Here is a 17,501-nt window from a genome sequence, read left to right as displayed (position 1 = left end):
CAAGGATCCTCATGTCTCTGCTGGGGAAGTGGAAGAGTCCTTTCTCTTGCTGAACAGTATCTGGCGCTCAAGTCTGTTACCACTTTGCTGCAAAACTCCACTTGGAATGTGAAAAGCCAATATTACCTCTCATTTGCTGCTTTCATTTCTTTTTTAACAAATTCTAATCTCTACCAAGGCAGCCAGATGCCTTTGGTTTGCTAAAGACAGGGTTCATATGGGAAAAGCGAAAGAAAGAATATATAATAATTTTTGAGTTATCCGTATTACAAGCTTAATAGTAATTAAATCATCAACAACTATTTATAAAATTGACTTAGGGGAGGGGCGCCTGGGTGGCTCAGTGGGCTGGAAGCCTCTGCCTTCAGCTCAGGTCATGATCCCAGGGTCCTGGGATCGAGTCTCGCATCAGGCTCTCTGCTCAGCAGAGAACCTGCTTCCTCCTCTCTCTCTGCCTACTTGTGATCTCTGTCAAATAAATAAATAAAATCTTAAAAATAAAACTGACTTAGGGGAACACTGCTTACTTCTTATAGGAAGTCAGAATACTTCATTGAATCAGTAAACTGAAGGTAATATTTATAGCAAATACAATTTATTATTCTGGTGGTTACTGATGTTTAAAAGTAGACACCAGGGCTCCTGGATGGCTCATTGGGTTAAGCCTCTGCCTTCAGCTCACGTCATGATCTCAGGGTCCTGGGATCGAGTTCCGCATCGGGCTCTCTGCTCAGCAGGGAGCCTGCTTCCTGCCCCCCACCACCTGTCTCTCTGCCTACTGTGACCTCTCTCTCTGCCAAATAAATAAATAAAATCTTAAAACAAACAAACTTTTAGACACCAGCTGGCATGAGCTTCTATATACCAATAACTGCCTACAATGGAAAATGGAGTATAAGGGGTTTGTTGTATCTTAATTGACACTTAGCATAACACCATGTTATATACATACTGTGTTCACAGGTCAGAGAAATTTTTAAAATGTGCATAGTGTGGAAAAAAGTAATAGAAGGAAGTATCCCAAAATATAAGGTGTGGTTTTCTGCGGAGAGGTTATGGGCAATTTTGCTTTTCCTCATTCCTCAAAATCTTTACGATCAGATTTTCTTTTATAGTGAGTGAAAAAAAATGGATTTTTATTTAAGTAAAAGCTGCTGGTCTCAAGATTAAGGATGGATGTTGGAAAGAGAATGAAATACATAAAAAGCCATGTTTTGTTGTTTTACTTAAAATTAAATCTATTAATGTTCTTTCATTTGTATTTTTCTTTTAGGAAGCTATCATACAAATAATGAAGATGAGAAAGAAAATTAGTAACGCTCAGCTGCAGACTGAATTAGTAGAAATTTTGAAAAACATGTTTTTGCCACAAAAGAAAATGATAAAAGAGCAAATAGAGTGGCTAATAGAGCACAAATACATCCGAAGAGACGAGTCCGACATCAACACTTTCATATACATGGCATAATCTTGAATATCATGGACAACATTAAGAACCCAAATTTCAGAGTGCTTGGGCAGAAAGTTATAACAGTTTGTGCTGGAGGAAGGTTTATTGGACTTTGATTACATAAATATTAAAATCTCTGCCTTACCTGACAAAACAACTCTATTTTGCCAATCACATTAGCTAGCATGATGGCATCCCCTTCATGTTGCACACTCTGTAACAGCATGCTGTTTTGTAGAGAAACTTGCATTCATGAAGAGCCCCCGATGAACTTGTGAAAGTAAACTTGATTTCTATCCACCGGAAGAAATAGTTGGGAAGGGTGAGGGCGGGGTTCTTGTTGCCTTTTTTTTTTTTTCCTCTTTTTTTTCCTCTCTTACAAAAATGTACTTGCGCAAGGAAGGATCTTCAGATATTCGTGCACTGAATAATGCTGTTATGTTTTGTTTTTTAAAATGCAATTAAAACTAGAAATAGCACTCTTGGTTTCTTTTGATCAAAAGAGGGAGCTGGTCTACACAATGTTGGGGGAGGGCAGATGTAGGTGAGAAAATAAGTATTTAGTAGTATAACACTATTTGTTCACGCCCTGCTTCAGTGTAGTAACTGGATTTAATGGTGACCTGAAAATGATACCAGATTTTTCCAAATTACCTACGTTGGCTTTCTTTAAGCAGGAGACTGCTACTTCAGTTGTTTTTTGTCAAATAAGGAGTTTTAAAATCTTATGTGGCTGGAGAGCTTGTTTTGAAAAACTGAAGCTTATATTAATTTGTTGCTCCAGTTGCTTAAAAAAATGTATGGAGATAGGTCATTTCAGCTGCAGAGTCGAAATAGCAAAACAGATGTTAAGTGTGTTCACCAGCACACTTAATGTTTGTATACCTAATTTTATTATGCCAAATTTATTAAAAACAAGGCAGAGATCTACTCTCATATAATGCAGTTACGTACCTGATCTCTTGATCTGTAGCGCAGTATACGTCATCTGATGTATAGCCTCAGGTTTCTGGAAAGGAAGACGTTCTGTTTTGGAAAGGAGCGAGTGTCTGCTGCGGAGGGGGAAGACAGGAGCCACAACACAAGACCTGAAAAGTATAAGCAGAATTGTTGCAGTCCTAATACGAGCAGGAAACTTGCCAAATATATGTACATATATAGTTCTATATTTTAAAAATAAATGTTTTTAAAATGTTCAGAAGGCAACACTTACCCTGTTCCTTTCAGTCGATCCAAAGTAGCAACTTCCTGGTTGCCAGCAAGTGAATGCCCAGAGGGCTGCGGAGCGCAGGGCTGGAGGACACGGGCAGCTCAGCGGCAAAAAGCGCATTCCCCGTGGGCAAAGAGTGGCTCCAACTGGACTTTTATTCATTATGCTGCATGTTCCGAGTTTTTTGGCAAATACTTTTCTATCTTGTTTGATACTAAGTCATACTTTAAACCTCTGATTTCGGAAATAGTAGGAAGCGGAGGCTGATCTTTGGAAGGTGCACGGTAGACAGTATTATGCAAGGTGCTTCCGGGAGCGTTCCGTGGAATCTGTCCCCAGTCCCAAGAGGGGTTGTGAGCTGCCTGCCGGAAGGAAGGAGCGCAAATTCCAAACACGGAAGGTGTCGCTGGATACATGCACACGCCTGTTCTGAAACTCATAGGAAGTTGGAATTCTGTTTCTAATTTAAAATCGTGCATTTAGCTCTGGGGGTGGCATGTGTCTGTTGTCAGACCGAGTGTATCGTGGTGAATTAAACTAAATTGATGACTGCGGACAACGGATGCATTTGAAATTAAAAGAAAAAATAATTTGTAATAATTGCAGCCCTCACGTTTTACAGATAGTTCAGGATCAGGCATCTCTGCATGTCCCAGGGAAGAATGCCCCTGGGAAAACAGTAGAAGGGAGAACTACAGGTCATTTTTTTTAAAGTTTCAGATTTGTTGCTTTAAACTATAATTGTTCTCAGAACGTGTTTGGAATTTCTCATCATTTTGGTCATTTAATTTAAGAATGAGAGCCATGATGTTTTGATTTATAAAGGAAAATTTAATGCAAAAGTGGGTAATTTTAAATCCATGGCAAAGTTTTCTATTAAATTTTATAAATTTTTTAATAGCTAATTATGTCCTAATTGTATTTTGGGAAATTGAACAGCAGCAAATATTGTAGACTTAACAGTTTTCATCTTTTTCTTTTTTCTTTTTGTTATGTATAAAAAAGTTTAACCACTTTTTGATGTTTATGAAAACAATTTAGTTGGGCAAGGTGCCTGTACCATTGTTAAGTTTTCTTTAAATGTGTCTTGACAGTAGATTTGCTAATTAAAAAAAAAAAAAAAAAAGAATCTGATAAAAACCTTACCAGCAATTTGCAAAAGGTATAGAATCACAATTAGTATCCTTTATGAGGTCCCTTCTCTCTGGTTGCACTGAACAGTGGCACTGTCTGAGCAGGGATGAACACTGACATGGTTCGGGGAGAAGAATCCAGGCCACCAGGAGTAGGGCAGTGGGACGCACCCCAGGTTCATTTAAGCTGTGAACACTAATGTAAAAGATGGAGCCATCTGGAAAATACTAATCTTTGTTGTCCTCGTTGCCAGAGTAAGTAGATATGAAGCAAAACTTACAAAGTAAAAAGCAATTTTAAGGCTTACAATGAGATAAATATTAGGACATTAGGGTTCCAGTGATTTAATAAGGATCTTGAAATAAATTATGAAGTCTTCCAATTTTTACATTTATTGGAGGGGTCCCTTGCATTGTCAACCTGTTTAAGTCTCTTACGCTTATTTTGTGCATAAATGTTACCGATTCCAAAAATGAAATGTTAGCTTTCTTGTTTTTACTTTTTATTGAATTTAATATAAAATATGACCAGAGTAGTTACAAAGTATTTTTGCATTATTTGCAGTAGGACGTCATTAGCCTGGCTCACAGGGCAAATTTTAAAAATTCAATTTGGGTGAAAGATTTGCTAGTTTTCCAGAAAGATTTGCTATCTTAAACTCAAGCCGGTTTTTTCTATTTTCATGTAAATGACTGGGATGCTATCTTATAAACTCTTCCAAGGTCATGTTTGTGAAATCCACATTACATGAGAGCTTTCCTGTCATCTACACTATCTGTGTCGTCTGGAGTGTTGAACAAATTTGCGTTCCTAAGTTGTACTCTATCTTCGTATGGTATATACGATTTTGAATGTGTGCCACTACATACTGAGATGATAATGCTGTACAATTTTAAATGGTAGCAGTTTCTGTATGCAGTAGGCTGAAATATTTTGATGAACTGCTTAATTTTTGGATTTTATTTTTTAAGTTGTATAATTTATTTTCTTGCAAAATAAAAATGTAATATAAAAGCTTTCACCTATCCAGAAAATGTTGATGTTCTACTATTAAGTAGTTTTTAAGAGTTAAATTTGTGTAATAAGTATATTTACACCTTTCATGGTGACATAGTAAATCTTAACCTTAGGAGTCAGAAACCTGAAAAGTAACCCACTAATTTCTTTCAGATTTCAAATTTTAGTCCATAGTGAAAGCTGTCAGGAATGTAGCATTCTCAGCGATGGTAACAGCCTCAAGTTATCATGCCTGGAAAAGAGAAACTATCTCAGACCTGAAAGTGACTAATGCATTCCTTCATCAGGTTAGACAGCCCATGTCGTTAGGACAACTTGAATTTTATATCAGATACAAGTAAAAAAATATATGTATCTAAAACAAATGATGACATGTTTTGTGTTTTTTTGAAAATTGGTGAAATATTTCTATTTCGAAGCTAGGGATAGTTTAGTAAGAAGGTCGTGAGGGTGGACAGTGCCTTTCACAAAGTACCGTAGACTGGGTGGCTTACCAACAACAGAAATCTGTTCCTCACAGTCACGGCGGCTGGAGGTTGGCTGTGGCGCAGCTCCTCTTCCATGGTCCGCTGCTGCCTCCTGGTTGTGTCCTCAGTGGAGGAGGGAGGGCTGAGAGGACTCCCAGGGTCTCTTTTGTAAAGGCACTGATCTTATTCGGGAAGACCCTGCTTCCTGAACCAATCAGCCTGCCAAGCCAACGCCCCACCTCCAAATACCATCTGTTTGGGGATTAGGTTTCAGCCTATGATTTGAGACATAGACCTGTTGGACTTCATAATGACCCCGGGCTCAGCTTGGACTTGAACAGGGATTGGGGCGGGTTGGGGAGTGGATGGGAAAGTATTTACTTAAACCTAGAGATAGATTTTTAAGCTTCTGGGCCCCTTCCTTGCTCAGGCGCCCCCCTCAGGTCCCTAGGAGTTTTGTGTCAGCAAACCTCCCCCCACTTCACGTTATTACACGGGGCAGTTTGGTTTCCGGGGGCTTTTTGTTTTGTTTACAAATTGAAGGTTTGTGACAACCCAGCTTCATTTTCCCATAGCTTTTGTTCTCTTTGTGTCTGAATCACATTTTGGTGATTTTTGCAATCTTTGAAACTTCCGTTATATTTGTTACGGTGATCAGTGATTTTTGATGCTACTTTTGTAATGGTTTCAGGTACCGCAAAGTGCACCCACATAGGGATGGCAAACTGAACCGATACATGTCATTTGTGTTCGGACTCCCACCAACTGACTGTTCCCCCATACCCTGTCCTCAGGGCCCCCTAATCCTGATACAACAGTACTGAAACTGGACCAGTTAGCCCTACAGTGGCATCTAAGTGTTCAAATGAAAGAGTCGCACATCTTTCACTTGAGACTGGAAGCTAAGAGAGATTAAGCTTGGTGAGGAGGGCGTGTGGAAATGGAGACAGGCCCAAAGCTAGGCCTCTTGGGCCAAACAGCCAAGTTATGAACAAAACGAAGTTCTTATAGGAACAAAAGTTATGAACAAAGACAAAGTTCTTATAGGAAATCAAAAGTGCTTCTCCCGTGAACACAGGAAGTATAAGAAAGCCAAACAGCCATACTGCTGATACACAGAAAGTTATAGTGGTCTGGATAGAAGATCAAACCAGCCATAACTCCTGGAAGCCAAAACTGGTCCAGGGCAAGGCAATAGCTGTTCAATTTTGTGAAAGTGGAGAGAAGAAGCTGCAGAGGTCGAGTGGGAGGTACAGTGATGAGTGCCGACATTTGAGAGGCAGCAAGTTCTCCGTAAGAATTAACAAAGGTGGTTTCGCTGACCAGATTTTCAGTGTGGGTACCCAGCCTCCTCCTGAACGAAGGTGCCATCTAGGACTGCGACAGCGAGAAAGCAGAAGTCCGTGCCTCAAAGCTTCCAAGGACTGACTCAGGAGCCGGCTCAGGCAGCTGGTGGCTGAGTTGGAGCTAGTGCTCACGCGCCACTCCCGGAAACCCCAGGGCCCTTTAAGAACCATGCTAAGCCCCGTCTGTCCGTACCCTGCAAATGGGGCACCAAAGAGTGGAGTGAGAAGAGTGTGGTACTGGCCCAAGGTCAGACTCGTGAATTGACAGAACAGGATAAAGAGACCAGAAAGAGACCTTTGCCCATACCTTCAGTTCATCTATGACAAGGGAGGTAAGAATACGTGATGGGGGAGGGGAAGCCTTTTCAATAAATGGTGTTGGCTAAACTGGACAACTTTTTTTTTTTTTAAGATTTTGTGCTTACGTGAGAGCTGGGGAGGAGCAGAGGGAGAGCAAGAATCCCCAGCAGGCTCCTGCTGAGCACAGACCCCATGCAGGGCTCGATCCCATGACCCTGAGGTCGTGACCCTGAGCTGAAATCAAAAGCCAGGCGCTTAGCTGACTGTGTCCCCCAGGCACCCCCAAACTGGACCACTTTCTTGCCCCATGCACAAAACGAAGCGGCTGAAGACCTAAATGTGAGCCCCGAAATCGTGAAGCGAGACTGCCACAAGGAAGCAGAGGAAGCCACCCACAGGACAGACAGACAACCTAGTGAACGTGTAAACGACACATCCAACATGCAGGTAATTAATAAGTAAAATGTATAGAGAACTCATTCTCCTCCACATGGAAAAAATCCAACTGGAAAGAGCAAATTCATAATTTAAATAATCTCCGCACTGAGCCAGGTTGGGAAATCAGCACCCGTCCTTGAGACGACACGCACCGTGCCCATGACGAAGGGTGGCCGTCGGGGTGGGGGAACACCTTCCCTTGGCCCTTCTCCTGTGGCGGCTCCATGCGTACTTCACCTTCTTCCTTCTCAGCAGATGACCTTGCTCGGAGAAAACAGCAGAGGAAACGAGGCCTTCCCACGTGAACTTTCGAAACTTGCCTTCCCCCCACCTCTAGGCTGTCCCTCCGACAGTGCCCGTCTTCACCTGCCTGCCTGTCTCGGGAAGGAGCTCCCTCCATCCTTACTCAAGGACAACTATTTCACTGTCTTACTGAAACCCAGCTCCTGCCTCCTGCGTTTTGCTCCAAAGACCTCTGTATCCCCTCTGCCTTCCCAACATCTTTCTGATTACTTCTTCCTTGGCCTACAGCCGTGTTTATCACAGTTGCGGTCCACAGACCAGCAGCATTATCCCTTGAGAACTTGGAAAACCACATCCTCGAGCTTGACCCCAAGACCTTGGCTGCAGAAAGTCTTCCAGCAGCAGCCAGAAATTTGAATTTCAACTGGCCCTCCAGGTAAGGCTGATGCTTGCGAAGTTTGAACGCCTTGACCCCCCCTCCCCCAAACAGACTTATTCAAGGGTCTGCCATCCTTAAAAGAATTCCTCCCCTGCCTTGCTGGCACTGTGACCTCAGTGTCTTCCTTCTGTTTTCTTCTAAACACCTCGACAGTCTCCTCCACTGTCTGCCTCCGGTTCTGCCATGTCCTACTCGCTGCCTTATGCCGCAATGGTTCTCTGGCCAAGGTCACCCGTGATGTCCCTGTTGCTTAATCAAAGGTGCATCTTCAATCTTCCTCTCTCTGGATCTCCTTACAGCATTTGCAACTTTTAAAAAAAAAGTTTTTAAATTTATTTGACAGACAGAAATCACAAGTAGGCAGAGAGGCAGGAGAGAGAGAGGAGGAAGCAGGCTCCCTGCTGAGCAGAGAGCCCGATGGGGGGCTTGATCCCAGGACCCTGGGATCAGGGCCTGAGTGGAAGGCAGTCACTTAACCCACTGAGCCACCCAGGTGCCCCTGCCACTTTTTTTTAAAGCTTTATTTACATTCCAGTTAGTTAACATACAGTGTAATATTTTCAGGTGTACAATGCAGTGATTCAACACTTCCTTCGTCCCCATCACCTGCTTCCCCCTCCCCCACCCGCCCCTCCCTGCTGGCACCTGCCAGTGTGTTCTGCTAGTTAAGTCTGGCTCTTGGTTGGCTTCTGTGTTTGCTCCCTTCGCTTGTTTGTTTTGTTTCTTAAGTTCCACACACCGCACTTGCATATTGAACTGGGTTGAACCCAGTTAACTCGTTTCAACCCCTGGTGTTAAAGATGCCATTCCTGCTCGTCTCACACGTTCCTCTCTTCCCTCTGTCCATCTCCTTCCCTGCTCTTCCTCTGCCTGCACGCCCCAGACTTTCCTCTGGATTCCCTCCTCTTCATTAACTTCCCTAGCTCTCACCCTCGTCTCCATGTGGACGCCCCAGCCCGGTGCCAGCCCAGGCTATCCCTGCCAGGAGCCATGTGTCTTTTCAGCTGGTTCCTGAGCATTTTACCAAGAGTCACACACTTGCTCCACTTCGGAATGAACTCAGTCTCTTAGGTCAGCAGCCTTGATCGAATTCTCTGCTGCTTCCCTCCCCACCCCACTTACTAATCCCATGTCTGTTTTATAGCTACCATCTGACCTTTGTTGACCTTCGCTTCTACTGTGTTGGCTGAGTGTTAAACATTTCACAGTGTGCTTATGCCGTGTCAGGTAGCTGCTGCCTTGCTTCTTGGCCTGCATTTTGAAGTGGACTGTCTACAAGTACAGAGTGGTAAGTAGGGGTCAGTAAGACTGTTTGCTCTAAATCTGTGACAGTTTGGGGGCATACGGGACGGCAAAGTCGGTTGAGCGACTGACTCTTGGTTTCAGGTCAGGCCTTCAGCTCAGGGTCGTGAGACTGAGCCACGCTGGACTCTGTGCTCAGGTCAGAGTCTGCTGCTCTCCTGCTCATATTCTCTCTCAAATAAATAAATTTTTAAGATATATAGGTGTATATATGTAGATATAAATATCTTATATAGGTATATATATCTTGGGCCTCACACACACAAACACAGAGCTTAGGCACGGGTACATACTGTAATGATTTTCTTTCAGTAGCTGTTGAAGCAAGAGGTGTGGAGAGGTCTGTGCTTGGCCTGGAGGAGGCTTAGCAAGAGAGAAGGCATTGAGTGTGAAAGTCAAAGGAAGGAGGTAGAACTTGGTGACCTTGAATATAGAGGCTCTGGTAGGTGAAGGAATCAAACATTACTTTAAGGGACAACTGGGGTGCCCAAGAAGTTAAAGATGGGGTGTTGTGTTTATTTGCTGCTTTGCTTTAAAAACAAACAAACAAAACCCAACCCCAAACATAGTGGTTTAAAAACAAAAACAGCCATTTAATTTCTTTCACTGGTTCTGTGGCACATGAATTCAGGGCAGAGAAAGAAAGGCTTATCTCTGCTCCATGATGTCTGGGCTTTCAACTTAGAAGGGTTGAATGCTGGGAACTGGAGTCATTTCAAGGCTTTTTATCCATATTTTGTCCTGGACCTAGCCTGGGAAATCACACAGCCTCATTTCTGCCATACTGCCCTGCTCCACACAGTCTGTGTTCCGATTCTGGGGGAGGTAACACAAACCCCACCTCTGGAGTAAGCATCAGGCACGTGGAAAGAAGAGCTTATTGGGTCAGCTAACTACAGGTGTGGTCATCTTTGAAAAATGCAATCTCCCTCAACTGCCCACAAACACAATTTCAAACAAAAGATAATGAAGGGTGGGAATTTTACTTTAGGAAAAATATGGGCTTGGGTAAGTTGTGTGCTGTCACCTTGTATCTTCTTTTTAAAAAAGTTTTATTTATTTGAGAGAGAGAGAGAGAGAGCCCATGAGCTGGGGGAGGGATAGAGGCAGAGGGAGAAACAGATTCCCTCCCTGAGCCGGGAGCCTGATGTGGGGCTCGATCCCATCACCCTGAGATCATGACCTGAGAAGAAGGAAGACGGACGCTTCACCTACTGAGCCACCCACACACTCCACTCTTTGTATCTTCTATATGACAATAAAAGAAAATGTTAGAGTCACAAAGATTTGCTGTCTCAGATGATGATTCAAGGTTAAGTATTGGGTTCCCAAAATGTGAGGACAATAATCACGGCTGACATTTCCATGGTTCTCTGGGAAAAGGAACAGGGAAGTGATGCTATGCAGACATAATCAGTTCGGACCTCAGCTCCACAACACTTTGTGTGCAATTGTGACAAAAAAGTTACCCTCTTTGTACTTCAGTTAGCTCCTTAGTTACGAGGTGGATAATAATAGCATGTAGTTCATGGAGTTTCTGTGAAGATTAAATATAAATCTTTTTTTTAAAAAGATTCATTTATTTATTTTAGAGAAGGAGAGAGCATGAGTTGAGGGAGAGGGGAAAGGAGAGAAAATCCCAAGCAGAGTCCCTGCTCTCTGGGCTTGATCTTACCACCCAGAATCATGACCTGAGCTGAAATCAAGAGTCCTACCTTTACCCCACTGAGCCACCCAGAAGCCTCAAGTTTAATAGGATTCTTATTGTGTGGTCACCTGGCTAGCTCAGTAGGTGGTGCATGCAACTCTTTAGTTGTTGTGTTTGTCAGAGAGAGAGAGATCAGAAGCAGGTGGAGGGGGAGGGCCAGGAGAACAGGCTCTGCCGAGCAGGAGGGGGGCACCCATGCGGGACTCTATCCCAGGACCCTGGGATCAAGATCTGAGCCGAAGCCAGACCCTTAATCCACGGAGTCACCCAGGGGTGCAACTCGATCTCTGGGTCTGAGTTCGAGCTCATGTTGGGCATAGCGATTACTTAAAAGAGAAATAAGTAAACTTACTTTAAAAATTCTTATTAATTGCTCAGTAAAGGTAGCTATCAACGTGTATTCTATTCCTCCTCTTCCTGAAACATACTTGCAAACGTTATCTCATCATAAATTAAAAACTAATTGGGGGGACTCCTGGGTGGCTCCCACTGTTAAGCGTCTGCCTTGGGCTCAGGTCATGATCCCGGGTTCCCCCATTGAGTCCCGCCTGGGGCTCCCTGCTCAGCAGGGAGCCTGCTTCTCCGTGTGCCTCGCCCCTCCCCCCTCGTGTGTGTGTGTGTGTGTGTGTGTGTGTGTGTGTGTGTATGCACGCGCGTACTCTCTCTCTCTCAAAATCTTTAAAAACAAGCAAAAAGCGAACTGGATTGCACAATAACATGTGAATAAGCCGGGTGGGTCTGAGTGGGAGAAGACGGCTCCGAGAGCGTTAAACGCCCGGGTGACCCTGCCCCACCGACCCGGCAAGGTCAGAAGTGGGGAAGAGGGACCGGCGGCCTGTCACGTGCTGGCCTGACTGTGCGGCGGCTCAGGCCAAATCGGTCCGCCGAGGCCCTGCCCCGCCCCGCCCCCTCCTGCCGGCCAATAGCCACGCACGCCGCCGCCGTCCGTGGCCGCTATTGGGGAGGGCGGGGCGGGAGCAGGGCGGGCGGGGCCGCGGCGCCGGGATTTGGCTGCGGGTGTCAGCGTCTGCGGCTGCTGAGTGTGTCTAGACGCCCGGCGGCCATGGCTGTGCTGGCGGCCCTTCTGCGCTGTAGCGCCCGGGGGCGCGGTCGCCTGCTCCAGAGGCTGCTGCAGGTGAGGGGGGCTCGGGCCCGGGTCGCGGCGCGCCGGCACCCCTGGCTGGGAGGGCTCCCGCTCGCGGCGCTGGGAGTCCGGGGCGTAGGCCGCGGGCCCGCGCGGGGAAGCCCACCGGAGCCGCGCACGCGCACACGCGCGCCGCTCCCTGGCACCTGTGCGTGCCGGGCGTTCTCGGGGCCTCCGCCCGCTCGCTGCTCGCTTGCCCGTGGGTGGCACGGGGCACGGACCTCGGCAGCCAGAAGGGCCCAGTCCGGGTCCTGCCTGGCCGGCAGTCCGCGCCGTCCGCCTTCTCCGGGATTTCGTTCACGTCGTGCTAGTGCTCGTGCTCTAGGGCATCGGCGGGCCTGCGGGCGTGAGGCCGGAGGGGGGAAGATGCCCCGCTCGGATGCGGCCTGACCCTCGCGGGGGAGAGTCGGGGCTGCTCCCCGCACGAGGAGCGGGGTGTGCTCGGTGCTGCGCCCGGAGGGCGTCCGGCGGCGTGCTCCGCTCCCGCTCGCGGTGTTTAGGGAGCGCGGGGCCACGGCCCTGAAAGGGAGCCGGTCCTCCCGAGAGGCTCAGAACCCGGGCGCCTGCGTCTTAGATTTGCGAAACCTGGGAGTCGTGGAGGACTGAGGGCGTGGCCGGCGAAGGTGCCTTTGCCAGGTGGCTTCAGGTCGGACGCTTCGAAAGCCACCCGCGTGGTACGAGAATTTGACGCAAGTCGGTGGAGACCGTCGGTGTTTCGGGTTGTGTCGCAGCCCGAGGTTACACAGGATTGCGGTGCGGGGTGTTGGCGGGGGGGCATGGTTTCCGCGTGAAGCAACTTGAGCCGCGTGCTGGCCGGAGGAGGTGGGAGGTAGCAGCCGCGGACAGGTCTGTGAGAGCCGAAATGTGGACCTTGCAGGGAGTGGCCAGGAGGACGTGGAGGAGTCACAGTAATCCTGGGGGAAAGTCAGGAGGAGAGGGTTTCCACAAAGAGGCGTTCTTTCTTTCCTTCCCCGTCTAAGGTAGCGCAGAGCGGAACTGGGACATGGACCTGCATCAGTTCTTGTTAGTTCCTGCAATGGTTTGGGAAGTCAGGAAAGTATAAGTAGGTTAATCTGAGTTTCAACCAGTGTTGACCAGGTGAATTAGATGAACTAGGTCCTCTCAAAAAGCCAAAGACGATTGCAGAACCCTCTTAATTTACAGTTTAATTAAGAACTTGGATCCAAACACATGTTGCTGATGGGAAGAGCCGTAGGTTTTACAGAAAATGATTTATGGTGCTCATTTCATTGAATTCTAGGAATCAGTATTGGTCCTAATTTGAAATAAGTGGTGGTTTACTGGAAACCTGTTGTAACAGGATTTGCCATATTTAGTGTCAGTTTGTTGAATGGAACTTGACCTTCACCCATCATACTGGCTCTCACCTTTTCCTTCAGAGACAAAGTCTGCCGTATGGTCTGCCTATATAGGAGCTTGTCACCTTTCCAGCTGTAACGATTTTTTTTTCTTTTTTCTTTTTTTAAAGTATATCCCCTTTCTTTTTAGCCTCTGGTGGTAGAGTTCTGTGCCCCTCATTTGAAGAATGCCAGTGCTTTTTTTGGGTGCGTGTGTATTTCTTTTTTCATCCTCTTGATCTTTACTGCATTTGATACTCTTTCAAACTTCTCTGTTTTGCTGTTTTGACCCCAGGTTATTGTTTGTTTTAATATTCAGACTTTAAAAAAATTTCTTGCACTGTGCCAGTCCTCAGCCTGTTTGCTCCCAGTTCCTTTCCCTCTGCTCCTCTGTGTAGCTGTGGGGCTGACACTTGTGGGTGCACACATCACAGGGTCTGTCAGGGGGCCCTATGTGTCCTAATGCCTTCCTGGTGCTAATCTCTACTGCCTGCCTCTTGTTTTCAGCTTTTCTGTCACCTGTATATTTATTCTCGGCAGTCTCATGGTTCGTCTCCCCCTCTGATTTCCCCCAATTCACTTTTCCTTTCTTTCTCCCAGTGTCCTCCATGTTACTCCTTATGCTCCACAAGTAAGTGAAACCACATGGTAATTGACTCTCTCTGCTTGACTTATTTCACTAGCCTTTCCTCTCACACAGGGCAAAAGAACAGAGTGTGGTGGCGGGCGCTGATACCTGAGGTGGTAGTAAACAGGCAAGGGGTGGACTGCAGAGGTGGCCTGGAGGTGGAATCTGTTGACCTGAATGACTGACTGGCTAAGAGGAGCTTAGTTAGAAGATGTTCGGTATAATTTGGGAGCCAATTATAATTTGGCCTGCCATTTAGGTGGATAGTAGTGGTTTTCAGAGGAACAGATGTGGCAGGAGAAAGAAAGTGATGAATTGTGTTTTGGATGGAGTTTGAGGTTGCCGGTTTGACAACTAAGAGAACTGGAGGAAATGGAGATTTGGGAGTCACCAGCTGCAGATGACAGTGGCGTCCATGGTCATTGAGAGGCTCCCCGAGAGCAGGTGTAGAGGGAGAAGTGGGGAGGGCTCAGCATAGGGCCTTTGGGAGACATGATGTTCAGGACAGACCGGGCAAGCAGAGCCTGCCAAGGTGAGTGAAGAGAGGATAGTGTTATGGAAGAAAAGCAGGGGAATGTAGTGTCGTCTGAAAGCTGGGGGAGGTGAGCTTTTCAACAAGGAGGGTGCGATATGTCCTTGGCCTGCTGTGACAGAATCCCACTGGTTGGGCAGCTTACAAGAGAAAGCGTTCTGGAGGCCAGGAAATCTGAAATTACGGTGTTGGCAGGACCCCACTCCCTCTGAATCCTGTAGGGAAATCCCCCCCTTGCCTCGTCCTTGTTTCTGGTAGTTTGCTGGCAATCTTCGGATGCCCTTGGCTTACAGATCTGTCATTCCTACCCTCCGTCTGCACACAGCCATCTTCCCCCATCTTCTCTTCATCTTCTGTGCTTGTCTTTCTCTATGTTTAACATTTTCTCTCTCTCTCTTTTTTTTTAAAGATTTTATTTATTGGGACACCTGGGTGGCTCAGTGGGTTTAAGCCTCTGCCTGTGGCTTGGGTCATGGTCTCAGGGTCCTGAGATTGAGCCCTGCATCAGGCTCTCTGCTCGGCGGGGAGTCTGCTTCCCCTTCTTTCTTTCTGCCTGCCTCTCTGCCTACTTATGATCTCTGTCTGTCAAATAAAATCTTAAAAAAAACTCTATTAAAAAAAAGATATATTTATTTGACAGAAGTCACAAGTAGGCAGAGAGGCAGAGGGGTGGGGGAAGCAAGCTCCCTGCTGAGCAGATGCAAGACTTGATCCCAGGACCCTGAGATCATGATCTGAGCCGAAGGCAGAGGCTTTAACCCACTGAGCCATCCACGTGCCCCCAAATTTTCTCTTTTTATGAGGCCATCAGTTATACTGGATTAGGGCCACCCTGATGACCTCATCTTGACTTGATTACTTCTGTAGAGACCAACATTTATAAATAAAGTTACATCCTAACGTACTGGGCATTAGGACTTCTCTTCTTTTTTGGCAGGGTTGGGAGGCACAATTCAACCCATAACAGAGCACTTAGTGGTATAAAATTTAATATAACAAAAGGGTTAGGTAGGATTTAAAGAAGGGAATTATATAAATGAAATACCTAAATGAGAATTGTTGATTGAAATTAGCATAACTCTTTTAATACTTGGAGAGCTTTATAAAGAACTTACGAAATACAGATTTGATGGGGGGGGGTCTGGGTGGCTCAGTCAGTTAAGCGTCTGACTCTTGGTTTTCACTCAGGTCATGATCTCATGGGTTGTGGGATGGAGCCCCATGTTGGCTTCTTGCTGGGTGTGGAGCCTGCTTGGGGTTCTCTCTCTGACACTTGCCTCCATCCCCTGTGCTCTCTCTTTTCTAAAGAAAAAAAAAAAAAAAGGAAAAAAAAAAAAACAGATTTGAGGTATTACTGTTTTATGTAAGGGAATTTTGCTTTCCTTACACAGACAATAATAGGTGTAAACACAAGATATTGTAGATACTAACTGCTGAGCTCTGTATACTTAGAAGTTGAAAAGGTCCAAAAATGATTTAATCAGTTTTCTGAAAATATTTTCATTGATTATGGCTCAATTTCTAACTCACTTGGCTCATTTTTACAGGTATTTTGACTTGTAGATGTTCTCTGTTAATTTGCCTGTCTTCTGTGGCTCTACCTGTTTCTGCAGTGGAATAAAGAAACGTTAGTGTTCCTATTGACATACTTGATCAGGAAAATATATCATAAGCAAATCATTAGTTCCTGAAAGATAGTGCAGTACTTTGGAAAGTACTGGCCTCAGCTTCCTAAATTTTATTATTATTTTTTAATAAACTCTTATGTATAATGTACATTGTGTCTGTTACACACATAAATGTACATATCTCAATATAGATACATACACACATATCTATAAATAGTCCTCTTAGATTTGAAGTACCGGCTCTCCGCCTTACTGGCTGTGTGACTCCGGACAAGTCGCTGGACCTGACTGTGCCTTCGTTTCCTTACCTGTAAATGCGAGTAGCTGGTTGCACATGACGTATTCCAGATCCTTCGCCACCGCCTGCGGGCTCAGACCTGGCCCCGTGGTCCTGCTCCACGTCCTCTCGCTCTCCTGTGCCAAGTGTGTTCATAGTTCAAGGCCTTGGTTCTCCAGCTTCCCTGTGGCAGGTGCTCCTTTCCTAGGTCTCCCCAGGGCTTCTCTGGATGACTCCTGTCTCTGCCCCAGGGGCCTCCCTAGGACCCCTCTTGTGACCCCTCCACGTAGCAGGTAGCATCGGCCCTCACCTCCTTGCTCAGTAGCTGTTTCACAGGCTTCGGAATGGACTTCCTGCCTGCAGTGTTGTTGCTCACACTTGCTGTAAGCTTCGGATTTTGCTCAGATATTTATTTGGTGTCTACTGCAGTCGCGAGGAGAGAGTAAATAACATCTGTTCTCAGAACTCACAGTGTAGTGTGGAGACAGGTCATCGAGGGGCAACAGAATTGTGTGTTCTGGAAAACGTGAGCATGCCCTGGGTGCATGGAAGCGGAGGCCGCCAGGCCTGCCCCTGCCTGGCTCAGGCGGGTAAGGTTTCCAGGGCCGGGGGTGTGGCCGAGTGGCCCTGGGCCGCAGAGGACACTCTTTCTGCTGGTTGTGATCGTCCTATGCCTATTACCGATGACACACTGTCAGCAGGGGAGGCCGATTTCCATTGGGTGGTCGGGAAGGAGCACTTGTGGGAAGGTGTCCTCAGCGCTGGGAAATCGAGAGTGGATATCGGCTCGCATGGGGAGCAGGGGATGGGCTGTTAGTGTCGGCTCTGGGTGGTGGGGCAGGTTGAGGACAAAGCATAGGCTGGGCAGCTGGCACAGGGC

At 46.2% G+C, this 17,501-nt stretch overlaps 2 protein-coding genes and 1 long non-coding RNA gene across 6 annotated transcripts in view; all 3 read left to right on the top strand.

Annotated features, from left to right (window-relative positions):
* Window positions 1-4,828, top strand: part of CUL5 (cullin 5) — a 91,411-nt gene extending 86,583 nt beyond the window's left edge. Inside the window, exon 19 of the mRNA XM_059418139.1 lies at window positions 1,274-4,828. Within this exon, the coding sequence (XP_059274122.1) occupies window positions 1,274-1,468 (195 nt within the window). The 3' untranslated portion in view covers window positions 1,469-4,828. The remainder of the gene's footprint in view (window positions 1-1,273) is intronic.
* A 7,202-nt stretch (window positions 4,829-12,030) lies between these two features.
* The window catches only part of ACAT1 (acetyl-CoA acetyltransferase 1), a 25,073-nt gene continuing 19,602 nt past the window's right edge, over window positions 12,031-17,501 (top strand). For all 3 annotated transcript variants that reach the window (XM_059418107.1, XM_059418115.1, XM_059418102.1), the window contains exon 1: window positions 12,031-12,189. In XM_059418107.1, coding sequence (XP_059274090.1) covers window positions 12,118-12,189 — 72 coding nt within the window. In that variant the 5' untranslated portion in view covers window positions 12,031-12,117. The remainder of the gene's footprint in view (window positions 12,190-17,501) is intronic.
* LOC132028735 (uncharacterized) lies at window positions 12,255-13,764 on the top strand. Of its 2 annotated transcripts, none has more exons than XR_009407514.1 (2): window positions 12,255-12,872; window positions 13,708-13,764. It is a non-coding gene; the product is annotated as an uncharacterized LOC132028735 (long non-coding RNA). The 2 variants fall into 2 exon arrangements; XR_009407513.1 differs by having other exon boundaries at window positions 13,688-13,764.

Source organism: Mustela nigripes, chromosome 1, assembly GCF_022355385.1.
Source record: "Mustela nigripes isolate SB6536 chromosome 1, MUSNIG.SB6536, whole genome shotgun sequence".
Taxonomy (NCBI): Eukaryota; Metazoa; Chordata; class Mammalia; order Carnivora; family Mustelidae; genus Mustela; species Mustela nigripes.
This window is presented reverse-complemented; position numbering and strand designations above follow the sequence as displayed.